We start from the raw sequence: 26,072 nt of genomic DNA on the forward strand, positions 1-26,072 counted from the left end.
CTTGTTTGGCTCCTCGTGGTTACGTTAGGCATTGGATATTTAGGAGTCACATCTGGGATTGAGTTTGGTTGACTTTTCGGTGTCAGACCACTACTCATTTGTGGCACTTCCACAAATACTTCTTCTTCTTCAGATTTAAACTCATCAACAGAAGATTCATCGTCATTTTTTGTGTCGTCATGTGTCGTAATCGGTGAGTTTCTTCCTTGACTTTCCTCATTGAAGTCAAGCTCAATCACACTCGATTCCTCTTCTGACACATGCAAGAATTTAACATTTCTTTCCACACATAATTTTCCAGTGTTTTTATCCACACATCGATATGCTTTTCTCGTTAAGTCATATCCGGTAAAAACCATTTCAACGGAATTTGAGTCAAGCTTCTTTCTTTTTCTTTGGGAATCATCACCATTACAGGTGCACCAAATAATTTCAATTTGGTCATATCCACACGTTGCCCATAAAACTTCTCATGTGGTATTCCTCCGTGTACACTTGAAAAACTTCTGTTGATTAAGTAGGTTGACCAATTCACCGCTTCAGCCCAGAATTTCTTAGATAAATTCGCGTCAAACAGCAGACATTTTGTTCTCTCGATGATTGTTCGATTGAATCTTTCAGCAACTCCATTTTGTGCTGGCGTGTAGGCGCATGATGTCTCGTGTTTGATTCCACTACTCTTGCATAATGCCTCAAATTTTGCATTGCAGTACTCTAGGCCATTATCCGTCCTGAGTGTTTTGATTCTTTTTCCAGTCATATTTTCAGCATATGCCTTAAATTCCTTGAATTTGTCAAAGGCCTCAGATTTTTGTGCTAGAAAATATGTAAAAACAACACGACTGTAATCATCTACAAATGTAATGAAATACTTAGCTTTGCTGAATGATTGTGTCTCCATTGGACCACACAAATCGCTATGAATTATCTGGAGAACTTCAGATGACGTTCTTGTTGATTTTGCAAATGGAAGGGCATGCTGCTTTCCTGTGCAACACACCTTGCAGCTCTTCAACACTTCAACGCCTTCGTTGAAATCTATTCCGTCAACCAGTCCAGCCTTCATTTTGCTCAAAGCTTGAAAATTGATGTGGCCTAACTTTCGATGCCACAACATTAATTTGTCTTCATCCTTAACTGATGACAGACACTTGTTGAGCTGTTGAGTTTCCAACTTGTAAACTCCATTTTCAGCCTTACATGTTGCTATGACTTTGTTATGAGCGTCTTTTATCTGGCAGCCTTTTTTATCAAATATTACACTGTTGCCATTTTCAACAATTTTTGAGACGGATAGCAAATTTGCATTTGCTTCTGGCACATGTAATACTTCGCTTACAGTCACATTTTCATTTGAAATTTTTATTCTCGTCTTACCAACAGCTTTGACATGCATTTTTTGATTATTTGCTGCTACAATTTGTCCGACGTTGCATTCATGAGAATCAAATAATATTTCATGATGTGGTGTAATATGAGCTGACGCTCCGGAATCAACATACCACATGCTCTGTTGTTTCGCGCACATAGCCGCGCTTTGCAACTTATTACGATGTGAAATAAGAAACGCTGACTCTTTATTGGTGGTCGTTTCAGATTTCTTCTTGGCCTTGCATTCTTTTGCAAAGTGACCTGACTTTCCACAGTTATGGCATTTTAACTGTGATTTGTCTTTCTTTTTGGAATCCTTACCTTTCTGATTCTTTCTCACAAATAAGGCCTTCTCACCAGATGATGAAGCTGATGCCGATGTGGAATTATCTAGTAACTTTTGAATCACATATTCTGTAGTTAGCTGCTTACCGCTGGCATCCATGCTTAATACTAGTGGAGCATACTTTTCACCAACTCCTTCAGAATTAAGCCTATTTTATATGCTTCTTCCATCTTCAGTTTCGACGCTTCTAACCTGTTGAAGTAATCTGTCATCTTACTTACATATTCTTGCATATCATTGCAATCTTTTAAGAATAGACTACAAGCTCCTGTTAGCAAGCTTACTTGTCGCGGAAGTCCTGCGTCCTCAAACATATTTGAGAGATGATCCCACATTTCTTTGGCTGTCGATAAATTTGTAATGTGACACTGTAACACAGGCTCAACTGAGAGCGTTAAATATGCCTTTGCTTTATTGATTTTCACTACATCCTTTTCAGTGCCAGCGAGGCACTCTGACAAGTCTTTTATCACTAGGATGTTTTTTATCGCCTCCTTCCAGGCATGATAATTTTCACTGCCCTTGAGGCGTTCTACACTAATGTCACCAATTTTTGTGCACATATTTAACTTTTTAATGATTCTATCTTTTCACTTCACACTTAATTCACCTTTCTAATTGTTTAATTTCTAGGTACTTCGTTAACTTTCCCTAGACGCTGTAACTGTCTTTATATATATATATATATATTTTAAACTCACTGGTGAATTAACTTAACACAAAATAATTTCACTTTTAATTATTTCACGTGTGACTAACTACGCTCTGCTACCATGTTGATAATTGCAGATAGAATAAAGAACAATATTTATTTCAACTCTATAAATATTAGAATACATTAAAGAGAGAGAAAGTACTCTCATACATTAATCATAAATAAAGAGAGAAAATATTCTCTTTTCAACAGTTTTAAATCTAGAGAGAGCGGCATATTCGAATATGCTAGAACTAGACATCAAATGGACATTAGCTTATCATTAGTCAGTTTTTAGGTATTTTTGTCCACCCGGATACACGATGACTTCTGGAAAACTCAAGACTTACCTTTAATTCCTTCTAATTCTCAGAAGGTATCCTAGATATTAGACTTCAAGTTCCTTTGAACGACCTTAACCTTAAAAACTCTTCCGAAAAATCGGATTATCAACCTTAAACATATTAAATTGACCATACCTACTTTACTGACCTTTTAATTAAAGTATATGACCTACTCCATCTCCATGTGCCTTTTTTTTATAAAACATAAAAGTATCCTTACGCATGAAGTAGCCTTAAGTGTTAGCCTTCAAGTATTCATACAAATTTTTTTCTCATGATACTTCCTGGAAGGAACAATTTGCCTTTAAAAACAAGACATAGACTAGATGAGCATCAACTTGATAACAAGTTTGCTTCTTCTTCTGTTTGATAAATGTTTATTTACACGATCTTATCATTTCCGGATAATTATTGACCTAGGAATATACTGGATAAATGTTATTAAAGAACAAATTCTGCAGATGCTGCTGGACGGAATAATCCTTTGAGAATTTGCTGAAGCATCATTGACTTCCAAAAAGACTTCAAGCGAATTACTTAATAAACACCCCGTTAATCCATAGACGTGATGCCTTAACAGAAGACCATCCTTTGAATACTTTTCTTTTGCTATTCTAGTAGTCACTTATGCTGCTTTCGTTGGAATTACTCTGATAATTTTCTTTCCAAACAAGAAAGTCACGATCAGTTGGGACAAAATAAACATTAAGGCACGTCCGTTCGGAGAAGTTGTTTCACAAAAAAATTTAATCATCTGAGTGACCGGAGTCTTACTTGCTGTTTTTTCATGCTCTTTACCTCAATTCTGATACCTTTTTTATATAAATTGATTCCATAGTAACCAATAATAATGGCATTTTTATTAATTTGTCTTAACAATTTCGGACAAAATCAAACCCAAATTAAGGATTTCTTTTAAAAGCCTCTTCTTGCTTAATGCTGTGCTTTATAATTGGTAACACAAGAATATCGAATTTATTTTTAGTGGTTGTTGAGGCAATATTAGAAGCAGGCGTCAATGATGTTTATTTTCTGAGAATAAAGGAACTACTCATTTTTACATCACATTTATTCTTGGATTATTAATGAAATTCATTAATTAAATCAAATGCCACGGAGCAAAATTTGTTATTTTTAGAATTAAATGTTAATTAATTAAGCCATTGTAAAGGTACTTAGAGGGATACTTCAAGGGAATGTTTTGATGATTCCTGAGTAGATTGTTATTTTGGCTGTCTAGTCGTCAGACAGTTAGATGTACCCCAGGCTAAAATACTAGACGGTATCAGATTTGTTTGAATATCACGGAATTTACGAGTATTTTTATGAATATCGAGTAATTTAGTTGTGTTTGTGTGAAGTTTCCGAGCAGCACACTCCAGCTAACAACACTTTCACCGAAATGGTTCGATATTAGTCGGCATGGTGCCATCAGGGCTGTTTTTCGTCTTACCAATAATACAGCCCTAACATACAAAGAGCATATTCAAAGCATGATTTTTTTTATACAAATGAGCATGCTCATAAAAGTGAATGTACTCAGATTATGATCTTTGTCTGTTTGGGCAGCAACGTAACGTTGTCTTACCGAACAAGTGATGTTGTTCCAGTTGTGCGACATTGCGTTTCTCCAGCCTAGAATTTATTCGAAGCTGGAGTTAGGTATATGTAGCTAAATAATAAGAAAATGAGGATCTAAGAGTGCTTTAACGATGCAATGTGTTTCCACATGATGTAATGTGTCGGAAGCTTAACCATGCTGATTATTGATAGATTATATTGCTATTTTACTTACTTCACTGGTTGTGCAGCTCAACTGTGATCTATGTCCCCGCTTAGTTGGACTCTAAATCAGGCTCTATTGCTAACTGCCCTGTGTCAACTACCTACGTATACCAATTGTTCTATTGTGTCTATTGTAACTTAAATAACTCTCATCAATAAAAGCAGATTATTAAATTTTCTAAAATATTCTTCATTTGAAGATGTACCCATCAAAATCTATTGAATTCGATTGACTATTCATGTATCCATAAATATCAAAATTTCTATTGAATCATCCTGATTAATCCCCAATGTCCTACTTTCCTCAATCTTGTTTACTTCATTCATTTAGAAACAATGAGTTATTTCCAATAAATCAAACTCATTATGACTATATTATTCATATTTTGTGGACTAAAATTATTGAAGCCATTCTCTTATTCATAAATATCCCTAAGCATTAATATTGAATACAATATTATTTGTTGTTGAGGCTTCAATAATTTCGAAAAAAATCAGATTAGACTATTGAGTTGAATTTAATGAAAATTAAATAAAGCAACATTTCAAATCATTCGTTGATTAAACAAGACGAATTCATTTGGAATTAAAGTCAACAGCCGCGTAATACAACAAATGACTCTGGCAAACATTGACGAAAGACACAAAATGTTTTTCCTTCCTCTTCGAAGTAACTCAAAAAGAAAGGTTTGGAGGGATTTATAAATTTAATTTAATCGAGATGAGACAAGATCAATTTCATCCATGACCCGAAATGGAAGGGTAAACAGGAAAATTCTAAGCGCATTAATTTAATTAAATACGATGAAATCTCGTCTTTTTCATTTTCATTTCGGATGTTTTATGTGAAAAACAAGAGAAAAATCTCTTCTCTTGTCTTTATTTTGGCAATCGAAATGTTGACGTTTTTTTCGCTCGTCATAGGAAGGAAGGGAGATAGAATGAAAAGGAAGCTAGTGGGAATATCATGAATTTTTGATCGTCATGCGTTTGTCCTGGTGTTTTGGATTTATTAGAGATGAAAAATGTCTCGACTTGAATTACAACTACAAAATATGTAACGTATTTTTCAAAATTTAAATTTCCACGTGGTCAAAAATTTTCTCACTTCAAAAAGTTTTTTCTGAATTTTTCCGAGTTCATTTAACATTTTAAGCTTCTTTTAATCAATTCAGTTACAAAAAAGTGGCAAAAGTTCATCCCATCCAGTCTAAAGTTCTACGAGAAGAATGTCTTGATTTGATTTTCAGTTTCAACATTTTTAACGTATTTTTCAAATTTAAATTTCCACGTGGTCAAAAATTTTCACACTTCAAAAAGTTTTTGTTAAAATTCTCCGAGTTCATTCAACATTTTAAGCTCATTTTAATCAATTCAGTTACAAAAAAGTGGCAAAAGTTCATCCCATCTAACCTAAAATCCTACAAACACATATCGTTGGAACTAAATGTGAAATGAATGAACTTCAATCTAAAAACGATCTCATGAAAATGACATTGCATCAGCAGAAAATATAAAAGTCATAGCGTTAAATATTTAGCTGCATTACATCAAGATCGATTCACAAAAAGCGAAAAAAAAAGATATAAAATAAAAATGTTAGTGACCTTCCTTTATAATGTAATATGCTATGTGCTCTGATTTTTTTTTTCTCTATATACACACATCACATTCAAAAAAATACTAAAAACAAGAAGAAGACCCAAAAGAAGAATTTTTTTTTTCTCAATAAAATCATCATCCTCATAGGAGGAAAATGTCTTAAAAATTTTTGATTCAATGCCAACAAATAAAAGAGAAAAAAAAACTTTTTTTTTATGTATATTTTTGTCTATGGGTAATTTGATGAGTTTCTTATATACATGACGATGTATTTTTTTCTCGTTCTCTTCATGCTTTAATGTGCTATAAGCATTGATCATCTTGAAAATGAATAAAAGAAGGAAAACCCACCAAACACAAAACTCACATAGCTGAAAAATATATTGTTTGTCGGGGGGGAAATCAATACTGGATGAAAATGTTTCAACTCATTTATTTATTTAGATATGTTAATGATAATGGTCTCACAACCTTCAAAGCACTTTCATATGGAACGATTTTTTTGCTTTCTTAATTTTGTATGGGGGTGGATAGGAAAAGGTTCATTTGTTCACTGTCATTGTATACATTTAACAGTACATAATGATTATGAAAATTTGAACAGAAAATGTTAAAAAAGCTTTTAATGAAGAAATTAAGTTTCATTGTCTTCCTGATTGTCTCTTGTTGAATTGTAGAGAATTTGGGATTATTTCTGATTTTTCTGGGTGAATTGTGAACTTAAAGAGAGTTTTTCATGAAAAATTAGTGATTTTAAGCTACAGAGTTGATTTTACGAAGGTTTTAGAGCAAAGCAGTGCTTGTAATCAATATTCTAGATTAAATTCTTACAAAATCAATATTCTAGATTAAATTCTTACAAAACACGTGTTAAGATTTCACTCAAATTCATTTAGCTGCTAAATCTGTCAATTAAAGACTAAACATACAGATTTGAGACAAAAATCACTTTTTCTACATATTTAACAGTTAATAGAAATTCAAAAACTAAAAACCACGTGGTTCAAAAACTCTCCACCTCAAAAAGTATTTTTAACTTTTAACCACTTAAATATCAAATTTCTTTATAAAGAATCGATAATTATGGTACAAAAACGTGGCAAGCGTCAATAAATCTAAAAATTTCCCAACAACTTTGTCTTAAATCACAGAAAATTCACTTTAAGTATCGAAAAACATGCCAATACGATAAAAATATACTTTACTTCCGAAAACCGAATCGAATTAATTATCCTCAATCAATAAGGAAAAGAAATCCCATGTCAGAAAAGCCTATACACACTTTAATATTGTGTGAATGAGTCAGCAGAAAACCTTGACTGTGTGTGAGCAGGCATGAAAATCCAAAGCTTTTAAGTTCGAGCGTCTTTTTCATTGAGGAAACTCAAAAAAAACTCATTTCCTTTCATAAATATTGCCTCCTTTAATCTACCGAACTTCAAAAAAAAGTATGAAAAGTGACATCAATAAAATCAGAATAATTTTAAGAATCTTCTTCCTATTTTACACGTAAAACCGTTTTTCTTATTACTTGTTGTGTAATGTTCGCACGTGTAAATATATTAAATTTGTCAGGTATTGACTCAATAATCAAGTCTATGAAGATATTCATGAAATTCTAAAATATTTATGTTAAACGGAATTTTTGATCAACTTTTTCCCACTTAAATATTCAGAAATTTTATTCGTGAACATTTCAAAATGACAAACTAAATCCTTCCTGCATATTAAGCACCATTGATTTTTGGAAGTAATATTTTTCGGGGTAGGTGTTAAATTCATCATGTCTTCGGAAAAACATTTCCATTAATTACCATTATATCAACATTCATTTCCTTAACATCTCTCACATCCACCCATACAACAGCACATGATGATTGTAAGGTAATTTGCATATAGAAAGTGTCAAAATAAAGCAGTGCGTTAATTACAAACAAAAAAGTAAACAAAATGTTCTAATCACATCATTATTGTCATTTAAAATAAATGAAGCTGTTTCGTGTTAATCGCGAAATTTGTACAATGAAAATGCCATGAAAGCTTTAGGCTTTTAATTTGAATAAATTTTCTGTTTATTGCTTTGTTTGATAACGAGGCAAATAGGCAAAACATGAGTTTTGAAAATTTCGTTGAAATTATGAGGAGTTGGGGAATACTGAACTTGAATATTATCAGGGTTAGTTTAGTCGCGTATGAAAGCATCTGGTGGTGGAAAAGTTTTATGAGTCTGTTTTACATTTCTGAGTAGCATATGGCGGTTGATTGATCCAAAATTCAGCATTTGGTCGGTGTGACTCTGACTTGATTTCAAATACGGCTTGAATCCGCCACCAAATCAGCGTAATACCGGTCTGGTGTTGAACTCTGGTATGATGCCGGACACTGGCAAGATACCGGATTCAGGTATGTTGTAGGACTCTTTTATGGTACCGAACTCTGGTGTAGTGCCGGATTTAAACTGAATCTTGGACTAAGTCAGAGTCACGACGGTCTGACATGTCGAGTAGCAAACGGATTTTTGTTCTTTTAGTCGATTTGTGATATTCGGGTCTGTGCAAAGCTTTTGTTCTAAGAACACAAACAATTTCTGAATTAGATAACTTCGAGTAGACAACTTCATATAATTGTCTAGTTCATAACTAGACCTAAAGTCAATAAATGGATCATTAATCGACCGTTATGAACTAGACATTATGCTAACGGTCGACTAATGATTCATTCGTCGACTTTAGGTCTAGTTAAGAAGTATGTCAAGTTGTCCAAGTGCATACGGAATTTTAAAAAGCGATAATCGGCCGCAAGCTATATTGAAAGAAATTTTGACTTTTTGGGTATCGATTAAAATATTTCTCACAAGTTCCTATATAGATGACTTTGATAAGTTCTCATAAATATACTTCAATAATGTGTCAAAGTGACACAACCCTTAACAGACAAAGAGCGTATTTTCATGGTACAGAAATACCACTACGGTAACTAAAAGCGGTATCTTTGTCTGTTAGGGAACATTAGACATACTTCAATTGTTTGAGGAAGTCCAGAAATTACGTAATACTCAGTTAGAAATTGGATATGCAATTTTGTAAGAGGGCACACGCTGTGCTTCATGATTTTGTTATAAAGCGATATGGTAGAGATAAAGAGAGTCTAAAAAAACCTTTTTTCAGCTTAATTAGCGTTATGTTGTTGCCTGAAAAATATCAATATGACGTCAAATCATCGTGATGGTCAATTATGACAGGAAATAATAAATTTCATTCTCAAAATTACTTTAGATCATTACTAAAATAATCCACGATCTCGTTTTTCCAAACATTTTTCACAAATTCTATTAAAAAAGTTGTCTTTTTTTTCCTACAAATGAGTTAAAAAAACTCAAATTTAAAATGATAAATGTTCTCAACATTTTTCCTCATCACTCACTAGCTATATATTCATCAGCAAGTACTCATACATATTAAGGACAATTATGAATAATTAATTTAATGTGAGCGAATATGTATTTTAAATAATTATTATGCATGCACGTATCTCATTTTTATTAAATGCGGAACATGCAAAATAATTTTTTTTTTTTTAAATTTTCATAAGTGAATATATTTGCACCAGTGATATTTTCATTTAAAATATAAAAAAAACTTTTACGTCAACATATTTACTTGTTTGTTTTACGAAATATTTATGAATGAAATCTGCTGCTGGTTTATATTTTTATTATGAAATTTTTAGCACTTTTTGCTGTCATGAAATAGTTTTTAACAATTTTATCTACATGAACATTTTGATTAGTTAAATTTATTATACTGTATATGAGGTTTAATGGATGACTATAATAGTCAGTCTCAATCATTATGTTGTTGCAAGACATGTTGTGCATATTAGAATAGTCTGAGTAGACGTCTGAATTTGGAACGTAGATAAATTTAGAATAGAATCTTGAATGGAATGCATGCTAAACAATAGGATGTGCTGCTTTCAAGCCTTACTCTTTACTGTCGTTTTAATTATGTACAAGTTCTACTAAAAGTGAAACATTTTGTTGTTTAGAGTTTTAAGGATTCAAGTCTTTGACCTGTTGTCTGGAACAATTCTCAAGAATTGTATTGTAGTAAAATTGAGGGAATTTTGTAATTTTCAATAAGAGACGGACACTACAATGTACAGTCTTGTATATACTGTACTTTTGGAGTGTCTGGCCCAAGTCTGATCCTTGTTTTTCATTAAATTGAATTAAAACACAAGTCGTTCATTTTACATGATATAACCATCGATAACAGATAATAATTCAATACATTATCTGTTCCTTTAGAGATAAGAAATCTAGCATATAAGTTTAGAATTGTTAAACCAAAAAGAGAGTTCTGTCTTGGCTTCTGCCAGAACACAATTACTAAAATACACACCTGATCTGCAACTACCTAGCTGTGTAGCCAGAAATTTACCGAACAGGAAATATTGGCTTGAAAATTTAATGTAACACAAGAATTTATGGATGCACTTTGGTATTTTTCAAGGGTCAGACACTCCAAAAGTACAGTACTGTACTTGTTGAATTTATATGAAAGTGCAATAAGGACAGTAAGTACAGTACCACTGGAGTGTCTAACCCTTGGCATTTTTGTTTGAAAAAACCCAAGCAAATGCAAAAATCTTGTACATAGAGAAGCCTGAATAGCACATGTCGATTAATTGATCCAAATGTAGGAATCAGATCAACATGATTTCTGACAGGAGGTCGACGAAATTCTGGCATCAATCCGACGTTACTCCGGGCACAAGGTTGTCGAATTGTCCCGGATCTATGCTGAAATTGTTGCTAAATTACAGTCACGTCTGCCTGAAGTTAGATTTCTGATCGATTAGCTGATTTGTGCTGTTCGGGAAAGCATTCGGAAAGCACAAACTGCCACCTTCTATTTATCTCTAAAATTATATCCCAAACTATTCCATTACAACTTCAAAACATAATGCTGATAATGGCAAAATTTATTTATTTTTGATACAATTTTACACAGCAAAAAAAAAAGAGGAACAAAAAGCACAATCCACTTACCATTCATGCTCTATTTAAATTTATTCCTAAAGCTTCTAGCTATTGATTTTATCTATTGGCACAAAAAAAAAAAAACAATTCCAATTGTGTTTAACATTACCACACACACAAGCCTTGAACCATCCCACAATGTTGACTTCTAGAACATAAACATAGAATCTCGTCTGGTGTGGGTGCCTTTAACAATAAATATATAGAAATATAGAAAAAAAAATCAAATTAAAAAAGATCTGAAAGGAAATCTCACAAAATTCAGAAATAATAAGAGCTTTTAGGAACTTCCAAAAAAAATTATTTCTGCTAAGAACAGAAAAAAAAACTTTTGTTTTTTTGTGAATTCCAAACTTTTTTTTATTCAAATGTTGTTGATATCCATGGGAATATTTATGAGCTATGATTAAAATGTAAATTTTTCAAGAGCGAGACTGAGCAAAAATTTGCCAAACAAAGCAAAGTCTCTCTTTTGTGCGTAGGTTTTTTTTTTGTAAAGCGACATGATCAAAGTTAGAATTCAAATAAAAGGTACTAATTAATTCTGATAAAGTCATACAATTTTTTTTAATGAACGTCTGACGTAATGACAAAAACAACAAATATTGGAGGTCATGGTGTTATTGAAGGGACTAAAGCGCATTTTTGGACAAGGATCAATTATCAGACTTCGAAGTTGACACTGGTTTTGTATGGAATCGAGTCGACTTCAATCGACATTTCAAATCGACTTTGAGTTCTGTATTTCCAATAATTGATTGACAAGATGAAGACTATAGATTGCTAAATCAGTACATTACCATGACCCAGAGTATAAGCGGATCTACCCGCTTTCAACCGCATTTATGAACAAGTTCCACTTCTCTTGGAGATATCAATACAATATACCTAACCACAATTTCTTCGACATGAATCACACAAACCGAATTGACGTGGCTAGAACAGCGAAAAAGAACATAAAAATTCTATTAGATTTTCCCTGGGATTGAACTCGGGTCGTTAGGATCATTAGGTCGACACTCTAACCACTAAGCCACAAGTGCTTTTTTGCTGCTAAACTAGACCAAGCAATAAGTCAGTAACTCGATAAAACTGAGATATTGCTTCAAACTAGATCTCCCTACAATGCCTGTGTGCTAAAGTCTCACACCTCAGCAAAGAAGTCATAAACTAAAGCATTTAGGGATAGTTTTAAGCTACCGGACAAAGCATTAAGCCAGTAATTCGTTAAGACGATACTAATCTTAAACGACACAAATTAAAAAGACTCTTTATATGCCATATGGACGCCAAACGGAGGTGGCCTTCCATTCGGTGTTAATATAAAAATTTTATCAGAGCCTTAAAAGCTGTATGTTGGAGCCTACATTATTTGCGTCGCTTGGAAATACTTCAAACCCGAGCTTTCTACGATGGCTGGTTGCTGACATCTCACGTCTTAAAATGAAGTAATCAAGCAAGCTCAAGAAGTAATTCAGGCAGATAGCCTTCCATACAATCAGCCAGCCATCTAGCCAATCAAAATGATATTATAAGCATCATGTTCCTTAAAAAATGCTCTAAAAAAATAATTGAGCATCAGAGCACAACACATCATTAGTGCCATACAAAATCATTAAATTAGAAAAAATTTATTGATCAACATAAATAATAAAAATCGTTGGTCCGTGCCGTTCACATCATAAACATCTCTTGGGTGATAACAAATTAAATTTCTATGGACAAAGACTCTCTCATTATTCTCAATTTTTTTGATCATACAAAAAATCCAACATTGAATTTCAATTATACATCTCTATGGCACTGGCATGGCTTCGTTGAATCTCATTATACCTGCAAAAAAATAATTTCTTCGTCTTTTTCGTTCAAATCAACCAAAAAAATGTTTTGGATAGATAAAGAGACGAGAATCATAAAATATGGAATTTGAAATGGCGTAATATTCTCATTGATGAGGCAAAAGGCATATATATACAAAATGAGGAAGAAAAGACTTTTCTTCTTTTTTTTACTAAGTAACGTGATTCCGTGTATAAAATTTTAAAATTGAATTCACATGAAAATGAAAATGAAAAAGAGTAGAAATAGTCAAAGATGAATTTAACCGTGGGGATAGGTAGTAGCGTGGTTATCATAGGAGAAAATCCTGGGGTTCTGGCTGGAAATTAATGAGTAATTCCTCAAAAGAGAGTTGACCTGACGCATATGATTCCAATCATTTTCTTAAATTTGATTTTAATCCAGAGGTGGAAGTTGACTTAGGTTAGCTTCAGTTCGTTAAAATCTATCAATTACTCTTCACGACTCGTTTAAGGTTCCGTCATGTGACTACTTACTATACTTCTTTGGAAGGGACTCATGGGAGCCTATTCCCGCGTTTAGAGGACGTCTATTGACAGCTCTATATTTTGGTAATTTTTGCTAGTTCAGGAAATTGAGAATTCTAACGTCTTTAACAACACATCCAATCCAGACACTTTTCGGTCTTCATCATGAGATTTACTAACGCCAAATGGAGTCTACCTCTGTTTGGCTTGTAAATGATCAATTAACGAGACTGATTCCACATGACTTCTAAATGGCTTAATAAGGCACATAGAGACGGAATCCACTAGATGTCAATAAATGTGTATTATGCATTAAATTAGGTATCTGATAGGAGTTACGGTACACTGAACGTCATTTTACATGGTTAGTTCTAAATTCTCTGGACGTACAGAACAAATGTGATTTACGGTCCTGGATATCCTTCAAATGGTGCCTTAGCACTTACTAGCCACTACAGAATAGACTCTGCTGAATTCTAATTATTCTGTCCACTTGGAAAACATTTTAATGTGTGTCAACCAGTCAACCTTAATTAAAATAGGCTTATTACACATGTGAACACACTTGTGCAGCACTCACATTACCCTAATGTGCTGCAGCATAAAGATTGAGAGCCGTTACAATAAAAAACATCACTCATATTCTGAATTTTCATTAAAAGTAAATCCATACAGCTCAAACAGACCCGAAACTCGCATATTCCTCTAGACAATCCCGCTAAAAAGTAAGAAGACTTGAGAAATAAAAAATTATATTTAGACAAGCAAGCATGTCTGAACCTGACATACATTTTTTTCCCCTCTTTTTCTTTTTTTATTCATCATTATGAAGATCGTCTCTATAGTTTCACATACTCATATATATATACATATAAGAAGAACATTATTATGTACCGCATGTATTGCAATTCATATTTATCTCTGCTCTAATTAAAAAATTTGTCTTTTCACTAAATTCACCTGCTCTCTTTCCTTCGCATTCTTCTCATTCATATGCCAATCGACGCAACTGTTGAATGAGAAGCTCGACTTGTGCTACGGCATGTTTTATGCTAAATAGGAATTCATACAAGGAAACTTCCTTGTTGTTTTTTATTTTTTGAAGAAAAAAGCATAATTTTAATATGAAAATTCATCACCATGAATATAAATAAAGGCAGAAGAAAAAAAGAATTATGAAAGATGATGAAAACATCATTGTTGTTGTCTAATTAAAATTATTCAGAAGGATGTGTTCACGAGAATGATGAATATTGCTGGAAGATGTAAAGCTAATTAAGTTGTAGTTGATTATTGACCTAACGATGCGAAATTTATCATAAAGATGCAAATGTTTGATTCAAGATGCATAATTTTGCTTTAAAGATGCGGGAGTTTGCTCCAAAGATGCGATGATTTGATTCGAAGATGCGAGAATTTGATTCAAAGACGCGAGGATTTGATTCAAAAATGCAAAAGTTCGCTTTGAATGTTCAAAAATTATCTTTTAAGATGCGAAATTTGGAAACAAAGATGTGAAAATTTGCTTTAAAAATACACCAAAGATGCGAAAATTTGCGTTAAAGATTCAAAACAACCAGAAATGTTGCGTCAAAACTGAGAGGAATTGCTGCAAAGTTATGCTTCAAAAATGTAAAAACTCGATTCAAAAATGCAATAATTTGCTTTAAAGATGCAAAACTTTGCTTCATAGATGCAAAAATTCTATTCAAAGATGCAAATTTTCGCATCAAAGATATTTAAATTTGCTTCCAAATAGCCAAAAAACAGAAAATTTGCTTTAGAGATGCGAAAAATTATGACAAAATAGAGAAATTTGTCGCAAATATCCAAAGTTCTGTCTCAAAAATGCGAAATTTGCTTCAATGATGCAAAAATTTTCTTCAAAGATGCAAAACTTCTTCTTAAATTTGTTTCATTTAAAATACAAAAAAACAGTATTTTTGCTTTAAAAATTAGTTAAAGATGCAAAAGTTTGCATCAAAGATGCGAAATCTTGCTTCAACGATGCAACAAATTACAAGATTTTATTACAAGATTGTCACACTATTTTGCTCTATTTTTACCTGACTTCCATTTACACAGAAATCATTAGCACTAAAAATGATATCAAAAGGTAGTCACAATTTTATTTCAACAGTATAATACCATAGAGAATCAAATGTTGGTGGTGATAATTGAATGATAAATGATATAAAGACATAAAAATTCAAGATATAAATATTTAATGACATTTTTTTTTGATTATTTTCAGGAATTTGTAGTCAAATGAAAACAAACATCATCGGATACAGCACAGACATAAATAAAGATGAGAATCATCATCAGTAAAAAGCATCATCATCATCATCATCGGCAGTTACCCATCTCATTATAATAAACACATATTTTCTGTGTGTATAATTAATTGAAATCCGCATTCATACCGACTTGAATACAAATGAGACTAAATTCACATTGTGATTGTGACGATGATGGGATTTTAGTTAGTTTTTCGGTCTCGGAATAATATAAATGTTTAATATGCATTATGATAAAAAAGGGATAAATATGATTTATGAATTAAGGCATAGTGAAATATAAATTATGTGATTTATGATTTTTTATGACAAAAAAACCATGAATTAAACATTTATACAGTGTGAAAAATAAGAAATAACATAAAATAATAATAAGAAGTGAGAATACAAGCATATTTGCAATTAACTTGACACAGTAAAAGCAGAAATAGAAGCAAAATTACACAAGAGTAAACAAAAACAAAAAAAAACGAAACTAAAAGAAGAAAATTTCAGTTATTTTCATCTCATTTATATTTATGTGTGGATGCTCATGAACTGCTTTATGTGATTCTTTAAGACGAAACATGAGAGATGAGATGAAACAAATGAATTTGTGTCAGACAATAATATTTTTATACAATCTCGTGTCATATCAACAAATTGTGTTAATTTAAGCAGTTCCTAGTACAATTTTCTTATTTTCCGTAGTTTTGTTTCTTTGAGGTAGGAATTATTTGAGATTGCTTTTTATGAGATTGGAATATTATGGGATCATGGACTGATTGTTCTACATTTGACAAGTTATTATGTTCCGGAAAAATCCTATTTAAGTTGGAATGCTTACATTCTGTATGTAATTTCTCTTATTTTCATTACATTATAAGTTAGTTGTGATTAGGTTTAGGCCAAGAACCACAGATTTACTGCATTTTAGATGTGCAGGCATACGCATTTCGACTGAACCTTATAGTTCGTCTAATGCCTAATGAATTCTATAAGATGACACTTAAATATGACTCTTTTACTAGATAGGCAGTAAGGTCTAGGACAGAAACCTTTAGGTTTGAATCTTTTAAATAAGGAAAGCGACTTGCTTGGTCAAGTCATCCTGATAATTAAGTGAATCCTGAAATAATTACGTTTGAAAGCTGAGATACGACGAACTACAAAAAGGACATACCAAGAACAAGCCTGGTATTCACTAAAGCATTATTAGCAGATCGATGGAGTCGATGGAGTCGACTAAAGTTGACTTTTTCATACAAAATCCGAGTTGACATCGAGTTCTGGTTATTAAAGCTTCAAAAAAGCTACAAATACTCTCAACCCATTCCAATCTCATAAATCTTGCTCAAATTTACAATTTTAAAGACATAAACAAGGAAAAAAATGATTGTTAAAGCTCAACAAACAATATCATTTCAGGCAATAAAGCAATGTGACTAAAGAGTCAACGCCTAAAGCGGATATAATAATTGATGCATCGTACATAAAACAAAAGATGAAATAAAATACATTTAATTAATTTTAACAAAGCAGTGGAGTGAAAATTTGCTCATTTTTCTTGTCTAACATGATATTTTGGTATTAAAGAGGAATGTTACACTTACATCTCCATTACTAATGAGTTTTCGGATAGATAAATTCAATATTAGATGGCTTTACTATAATGAAGTCAAACATTTGGATATTTTTATTGATCAGTATTACAAGTTATATTGGTGGTAAGTCTGATTTATTTTTTGTTATCTTTAGCACATCATATCATTAGTTCTTGTTTTGGAAATGGAACAATATTGACTTGATTTTGGAAGGAGTTTTCAATATTTTAGGTTAATTAGGTCATCCGGAAAGCACAGGGCGTAGAAAGTGTCCGGTAATCCGAATACAGGACGACTTGACTCTGACTTGAGGCTGGAATTAATGGAATCTGGTCTGGAGCTAGAGTCGCTGGATATAGTCGGTTTTTGGGATATAGTCGGATTTTGGGTGATTTCTACGAATTGTGCTTTCCAGGTCAATATTGTTCTAATTTCAAGAAATCATTTTAATCTCATGAATGAAAATAGAGAAACATTTGATAATCGACATTTGTGGATGATTCAGAATTGCATATGAGTGTCCAAAATAGTGATTATTTTGAAGTCTCGGTATCGACGAATCGAGATCGATATCAGAACCAAAATTGATATTACAAGGAAATTCTACGAAGTCTTGAGACTTGTCCTAGCATCACATATCAAGAGGGCTTCACCAAGAGCTTTCAAGACTCTGCTAAACCTCTTTTATAAATACTAACTGGCAGCCAACTATGTTTGCAGTCCATAAATGGCTGCCAAATTTAGGCTAGGCGATTTTCATTTGTTGTGAGCAAAAGAGGTTTAGCGAAGCCTTAAAAGCATTTGAGTCGCTTGAATTGGTTTTTGGTCTCGATAATTCTTTACCTACCCGTCATTAAATTCTCATTATCTGCGTAACAATTCAACGAAGCTCTAGATCACATTTAATTGAAAAAGCTTAAATTTTTACTTCCTGATTAATTGATGACATATGATGTGATAATCCTGTTATTAACAAAATATCCGAATTGATTAAAAAATTAAAGACTCTCAATCATTAACGTTTTAATTAAAGGAATTATTTTATTAATTTGATCTCATTAAATTAAAAATTTCTTTGAAGTTATGAATTAATATAAAATCCGATTATGAATGATTAAAATTCTGAGAATACTCAAGTAATTACTGGTATTATCCCGAATATGAAGCTTAAATCGGTCAATCGACTAAAATTCCGACTTCAGGACAGTATTACTATGAATATCTGTAGACTGGATGGCTCGGGCATGGTCAGAGTTACACTGTGCTGATGCTTAATATTTCCCAAAGTCTCTGTTTTGACAAATACTCAAGATCGAGACTACCCGGGAAGTATTTATCTTGGTCTCGACATCGGAAACTTTTACCAATGCTGGATTTTTGATTGATTAACCAATTTGTGCTATTCAGATGAAATAGTCAGATTCACCTCATCCTGGGAACAGATTTTGGATCGAGTAATTGATTCATCCTATTCGAGATACATACCCGAACAGCAACTGAAAAATGCCACAAAAACACAAAAATTCTGTAGAATTTAAATTGAATTATTTTAATATCATAAAACACAGTTTTTTCCCTAACCAGATTCAACATAATTTACGATTATTTTTCATATTTTTCAAAAACCTAGAATTTATGTATCTGCGATAAATGATAAATGAGGCAATTAAAATTCTACTCATACAGAATTCTTCTAATTTTTCACGAAAATTAAATAAAATGCTAATTTCGAGTGAGGTTGAATGCGAAATCTCGTAATATCTGTCTAATGTATGTTCATGCACACACACACATGCTTTAACATTTGTGACTTTTTATTTTAATCCTATAATCATTAGGATATTATTTTTTTAAATTAAATTATACGCGCAAGCATGAGGATAATTATTTCTCTTTTTCCTACTCCTTAATTCCATCCGCTCTTTTTTTGTTAGACGTGATTCTTCATTTCTTTTATGAATTACTGTAATTTGGTGCTACAAATGACGTAAATTTGCCACGAATGATTGCTACATGTGTAAAAGATTTCTGTTAAGTATTGAATTAGATTTAAAGAGCTGTTGAACTTTTCAATTGATGTAATCAAGAAGAAGGCATTGATGTGGAAAAGATGTTTCAAGTTGTGTGACCTTTTTGAGGTGTTAAATGCCGTGAGGCTTTCCGAGTGGTACAATATGGCATGTGAACAGCGATTTTCGCAGTAAAAATGGGTCAAACTCAGGGTCAAACTTAGCCTTTATGGTGCTGTCAATGCCATTTTGCGTCTTATTGCTCACAAGGCGTCTAAACGTTGCCTAGCGAACATGTTGTGCTGCTCGGGCTTGACACAAGGCGATTAGGAGTATTTTTTTGCCTTAAAGATGGGTTTAAATCAGTTGTTACGGTTCTGTCAAGGTCACTTTGCAACTTATTGTTGATACGGCGACTAAACTGTGTCCTGGTGAACACATTGTGCTGCTCGGGCTTGGTTTTACAACAGACTTTATGTAATACACAAATAAATCGGTTCTTGAAAGAACTTAAGCCTCTGTTCTTATAAAACCGGAGATTTACAGGATGTTGTCAAATCATTTGATGTTATTTATAGACGTAACAAGTAAAAAGAGCATTAACAGATGTCAAACTCCATACCATAACTGTACCAAAGATTCCATACCTTTACCACAGAACACCGAACAATACATTTAATTTTGAGCTTTTCAAACAAAAAAAATTGATTGATTATTAAGCATCATTCATGTTTAATTGCTTATCGCAATATTATTCAATCGATGTCAGCACAGACAATTAGATAAATTTACATAATAATTATGTTTTGCACGTTTGTGAAATAATTTTCAATTACCATGTCAAAGTTTGATGTAAATGAAAAAATAATTATGGACAATAAAAGCGATAATTTCATGTGAAATTTTTAACGAACTTCAGAGAGTAGGTAGGAGGTCATTAAAATTTTAATTCTATAATCATGTTACTGTGCTGAGGTAGAGGTTACAAAGAAAGGGTTTAAATCTGACTTAGCTGGTAAATTTGACATCTAGGTTGTCTGTACCGTTGAGCTGAGATTTATTTATTACCATTCTACATATATCAGTTTTCCTCTTGAAGCTCTAAGAAGTTAGCATTCATGCATTAGGTTCATATGAAAATCTTATTTTAGAGTCAATTCTCCTATTTGAACAAATTTACTCAACTTCTTAAGAGACTTTCTGAGTTTAAAATTGTAAACCTTTAATTAGGGCATTCTATACCTCAACAAATATCTGACTTATACTCCTAGTACATATCAAATTGATTAAAAATCCGACCTCAGACCGACGTGAATCTGCAGAGCCAGAACTCTGTCTTTGAGCCAGATCCGGTTTAAATCCAAGCCAGGGTCGGCTTTGTGTCAAATTTGGATTAATATTCCAACTTGTGCTATTCAAGTAAAGGTTTTAAGAGCAACCGGTAACTTAATTGGTACACATTTAGTGTGTTCGAATCTTACAATTGCCTAAAATGCTGTAGATGTATGTCGTAGCCCAAAAAAGTTGGTCACTATTGATAAAGATCAATTAGAGCAGCGATGTCCAATCTGTGTGCCACGACACACTAGTGTGTCACTGAATATTATTGAAAATACAATGAGTAATATGTCGTGAGCAGTTTCAGTCGTGACTTAACACCTTGGTACCCTGTCACAAATGACTTTGGACAACACTGCACTAGAACTTGACATGAGCTGTTTCTAGCTGAAACTGAAAAATTATGAAAAAATCTACTTCAATTTACAATTTGTTCATCTTTTCCTGTATTTTAGACTTATTCCTATAGCTAATTTTGTGACATATTATAACTCGTCTTATATCTAAAAAAGTTTATTTAATTACCTGTTGAATTACTTATTTATATATAAAAAAATAAAGGGAAAAATTTGAAACTCGAAGACAAAATCCTCGAATTCTATAAGATGTTATTGCTTCAGATTGACATCGATTGTAAAGGTTCGAATGGTTTCTTCATTTTTATGCTGAACTGCATCCGCATGGGTTGCATGGCATACATGGCCACCTAAAAAATTGAGAAAAAAAATGGAATTAAAATTGAATGAAATTTTAAAGGTTAATTTGGGACTTACCAGATACTATAAAATGGAAGCAGAAAGAAAGTGTTTGAGAATTAGTCATGAAGTCACTTAAAAATTGATCAAATAAAATAGAACTTACCAAGGAACGCATGGACAGTTACATGGAGGTGGTGGTGCTGGACCAGGTGGTGGTGCAGGACCTGGTGGTGGTACAGGACCAGGAGTTGGATCAGGTCCAGGTGTTGGGTTAGGTCCAGGAGTTGGATCAGGTGTTGGATTAGGACTTGGACCAGGTAAAGTTGGTGGATTTCCTCCATCACCACCACAGTCTGGACACCATGGATCACATGGTCTGTAACATAATATTAAGGTTATAGATCATAAAGGTATTGAAAGTTCTCAATCATACCTCAATATTGGTGGTCGTATCCAATTACACCGTACAGCCCATGTTCTATCATCCCAGAATGTACATCTTGGTGGAGATACATTTGGATTAAATACAGTTCCGCATGCACATGGTCTTGCTATAGCTACCCATGTTACAGTTGCATTCCATGGCATACATTGCCAATAATAATTTGGATCAGGATGTGGAAATAAGGCAATATTTTGTTGATTTTGTGGCAAATAGCAATCAGGTTTTTCACAATCTGGTGGAAACTCTGGTGGTGGGCAATCTACGCATGTCTGTCCATAAACTGACACACTGAATAGTGCCAAAATTATGATCCCAGCTGTGGATACAAAAAGTTCAGAATTAAACTGTAGGAAGAATGTCCAAAAAGTACTTACTTTTCATGATTTCTCTTTCATTCACGAAAGAGGTCTACGACTGAATTTAGACGATGTATCCGACATGCATTTGCTTTTATACACAATTTTTATTCGCGCCGTAAAATAAAACATTGCAAATTAATGGAACTTGATAAGATAAATGCGGTTTGTACTTCCTCTGAATTTTTATCACATACAATTTCGATGTTATCGTTCGATGTTAAATCTTTTTACACAGCTATTGTGAAAGGCCGAAAATCAATGGCTACTTCTTTTATCAGTTATTGGTGATTTTTTGTTTTAAATTGCACATCATTGTGACTAATATTGCATCAGAAATTGACGGCAAATTTATTTTATCAAACAAAATTTTGTAGCTGACAAAGTGTTTTATGCAATTTTACATGCTCAATGTATTAAGTATTGTGACTACATTTTTTTTGGGAAAGAGATGAGTGATATTGTCAAGAATTTAGAACTTTTCTAAATTTGAGCATGCATTGCCCAAAACAATAGATCTACGTTCAGATACTGTTTTGGGCTGTACTTTATAGTACGTCTAAGGCATATAGGCCTGCATTTTTTGAACGAACCCTAGGCTTCACTAATTGTAAAGCTCATGTATAGAGAAAAAGCACTGATCTCCTCTCTTTCTATCGGAATAAATAATTTTCCAATAGAAAGTCAGGTCATTGAGCCATTAGTAAACGAATTAACCAGTGAGATATTAAGCCTTCTGTAGACAAATGGTAACAGACCGAATTTTATTAATATCCAACTTCTTGACGACGTAGGTTTGATTCCCATGAAATGCCCAATATCTCAATCTTATCATAAATTGTTGCTAATATAACAGAGATTATTTCGACACCATGCAATGTAACCTGTTGGTGACATAAGTATTTATTTCGTTGCGATTTTAAAAGCATTATTAAGTTCACGTAGATGCTATTCTGCTGACTTGAACTAAACTGAAAAGAATTAAACAAATCTGTTCGGCATGAATTGATTAACAGATCGAAATTCACATGAATCTGAATTGGTGACGAGTTCGATTTAAATTTAGCACGATGACAAGAGCACAAAGGCCAGGTGCCGAATTTTGGATCGATTAACTGACTAACGCTATTCGAGAAAGTTTGATTTTATTTTATTCGACTTGAACTGAATTAAGTTTTTAGGTAGGATTAGAACTACAGATATAGCTGGGACATAACAGTATCATGATTGATTCATATGAGGATTCACACTCTTGGTCGGTTCATTTTTAAGACCAGAATCTATGATCAATCCACTTTTAATGGCAATGCCATTTTTCTTTAATATGTACATATTTGCTGAATTACTTTACAGAATTTAAGGTTTAGCCAAACAGCAACAAAAATCTTCTTCTTAAAATCTCAAAAAAATTTTTGGTTTATTTTGGGTTTACATGCATTGCTGACCTTTTGGTTTTCAAAATGAGGCATAAAATGTATGTATATGGATGTATGTCAATATTGTTTGTACAATTATTAAGGTCTCTGTTCGGTATATTTAAGATTAATATGGGAAACAAGAAAAATATTTATCAATGAAATTTATTACAGCATTTTATGATGACAGATGAATAAATATTGAGACAATGAACTTGTGGAAGTTAATAATAAGCAATTTACTGCTTCTAGTTCTTCTTGTCACTCGAATTTTCTTTAATTTAATTTTGATTCGTTCGCATTTCCACTAAAATTTATCAAAAAAGCTAATTTAAATCTAATTGGAAAAATTTTTCTCGTCGGCAAGCCGTAAATTATTCACTTTTTTTGGAATTTAATTGGAAATTCAATGCGACAAGCAATTAACTTGTTTACATTCATCATAAGAAGAAATGAAAAGTTCTGCTAAAATAAAAAGTAATAATTTTCGAGGAAACAAAAAGGCATTAAAACTTTTATATGAATAATGTCCGTAAACAGCAACGGTAGGAGCATCATGGCCATAAAAATTGTATTTCTTCGTTCCTCATTGAGACAGTGGTGCGCAACCTGTTAGTTTTTTGGGGTACAACTTGGTGGTAAACTTCGTTCGAGACTGCACATCGTTGCCCAACACCATGCTGCAGTCCACCAAGCGACTCACCATGCGGCACAACACAATGTGGCCCACCATGCAGCACACAGCAATGCGGCTCACCACCATGTCGCTCACCACCGTGTCGCTCATCACCATGTCGCTCATCACCATGTCGCTCATCACCATGTCGCTCATCACCATGTCGCTCATCACCATGTCGCTCATCACCATGTCGCTCATCACCATGTCGCTCATCACCATGTCGCTAATCACCATGTCGCTAATCACCATGTCGCTCATCACCATGTGGCTCACCACCATGCGACTCATCACCATGTCGCTCATCACCATGTCGCTCATCACCATGTCGCTCATCACCATGTCGCTCATCACCATGTGGCATCCTACCATGTAGCACAAAACCATGCGACACAATCACTATGCGGAACAAAGGTTGCCCATCACTGCATTGAGTCATCTTCTCGGCATACTCTCAATATTATTATTATTGTCTTCTTCCGCCTTCATGCGCTGATTGATGAGTTGTTTTTTCTGATATTTCTTCCATGGAAAAATACATAAATTTAATAAAAAAAATATCGTAAATATATAAACTGTCACAGATGCTACTGTTGTGGCGATGCTATGTGTTCCTGCTTTTCTGGATTTTCGTACATAAAAAAATCAGTTGCTAAAAGGAACTTTTGCCAAGAAGTTTTTTTCTTCACGAAACATTTTTGTGGTATCATGAGGATAAATGAGTCTGAAAGAGGCAAAGGATGTGGAGGATATGGAAATTTTCGGGTTGTGTTGGAGCTGGATTTTTGGAAAAAATTAATGAGGAATCTGAGCACATATTGTCGGTTTAAAAAATTTAAAGTTCGTTAAAACCTAAAATTTGAATTTTACCGAAATTTAAATTTCAGAAATTCGTTAAATTTAGAATTTTAAAGTCCGTTAAAATTTGAAAATTAAAAGTCCGTTAAATTTTGAATTTTTAAAATTCGTTAAACTGATTTTTTTCTATAATCTCCCACATCAAAATACGTCTTCTTCATCATTACATCCATAACCTTCTCTAAACTTTAAACCTTTCTCTCCACAAAAACTTTACATATTCCCCCTTGGGTATAGACCCCAAGCAAAAAAAAAAAAAAGAAAGAAAAAAATCCACCAAAATTTACGAAATGAGAAAAAGGCAGGCAAAGCACTTTTTGACATTAAAAATGAGATATTGAAATATTTCATGAGGCTTCATATGCGAAATTTGACATAGAATGTGATTTTTAGATTTATGGAAAATACACGTGAGGCATAACAACAACAACTATGTGTGTAAGGTGAAACGTTTCTCATAAATTTATGCAAAAATATAGTAAAAAAACAGCAATGTGATTCATGAATGTGAATAAGATAACATCTTGTGAAGTACTTCTTGATAAAAGCAGTCACTTAGGGAGGGAAAAAGACGTTAAATTGAAAATATTTTTAGCTTTTTTCACAGCGAAGAAAATTTCATATTCACACCAAATTTTCAATTTGGGTGAATATATTGCTTTTGGTATTTTGAAATTTCAGTTTTTTTAATTTGCTGCATCAGGCTTACAGAATTGACAAATATTTCCAATAGTGGAAAGTCTGTGCCTGAAAATACCAATCCAACAGTGAAAACTGCATCTTGATTGGTGCTTCCTGTGCCGAGAAATCGCAAAAAAACACTTTCTGTTATTTAGTTAGTTAGTTAGTTAGTTAATCAGCACGATATCTCTCTTCAAACT

The 26,072-nt window shown here is 33.0% G+C and overlaps 1 protein-coding gene across 1 annotated transcript in view; it reads left to right on the forward strand.

Annotated features, from left to right (window-relative positions):
• Neto (Neuropilin and tolloid-like) overlaps positions 1-26,072 on the forward strand; it is a 108,931-nt gene that overhangs the window by 47,443 nt on the left and 35,416 nt on the right. Inside the window, exons 3-4 of the mRNA XM_070650768.1 lie at positions 15,768-16,518; positions 17,221-17,519. Of these exons, the coding sequence (XP_070506869.1) occupies positions 17,465-17,519 (55 nt within the window). The 5' untranslated portion in view covers positions 15,768-16,518; positions 17,221-17,464. The remainder of the gene's footprint in view (positions 1-15,767; positions 16,519-17,220; positions 17,520-26,072) is intronic.

The sequence above is a fragment of the Chironomus tepperi genome, unplaced genomic scaffold (genome assembly GCF_022539635.2).
Source record: "Chironomus tepperi strain 1889 unplaced genomic scaffold, CSIRO-AGI_Ctep_v1 contig_445, whole genome shotgun sequence".
Taxonomy (NCBI): domain Eukaryota; kingdom Metazoa; phylum Arthropoda; class Insecta; order Diptera; family Chironomidae; genus Chironomus; species Chironomus tepperi.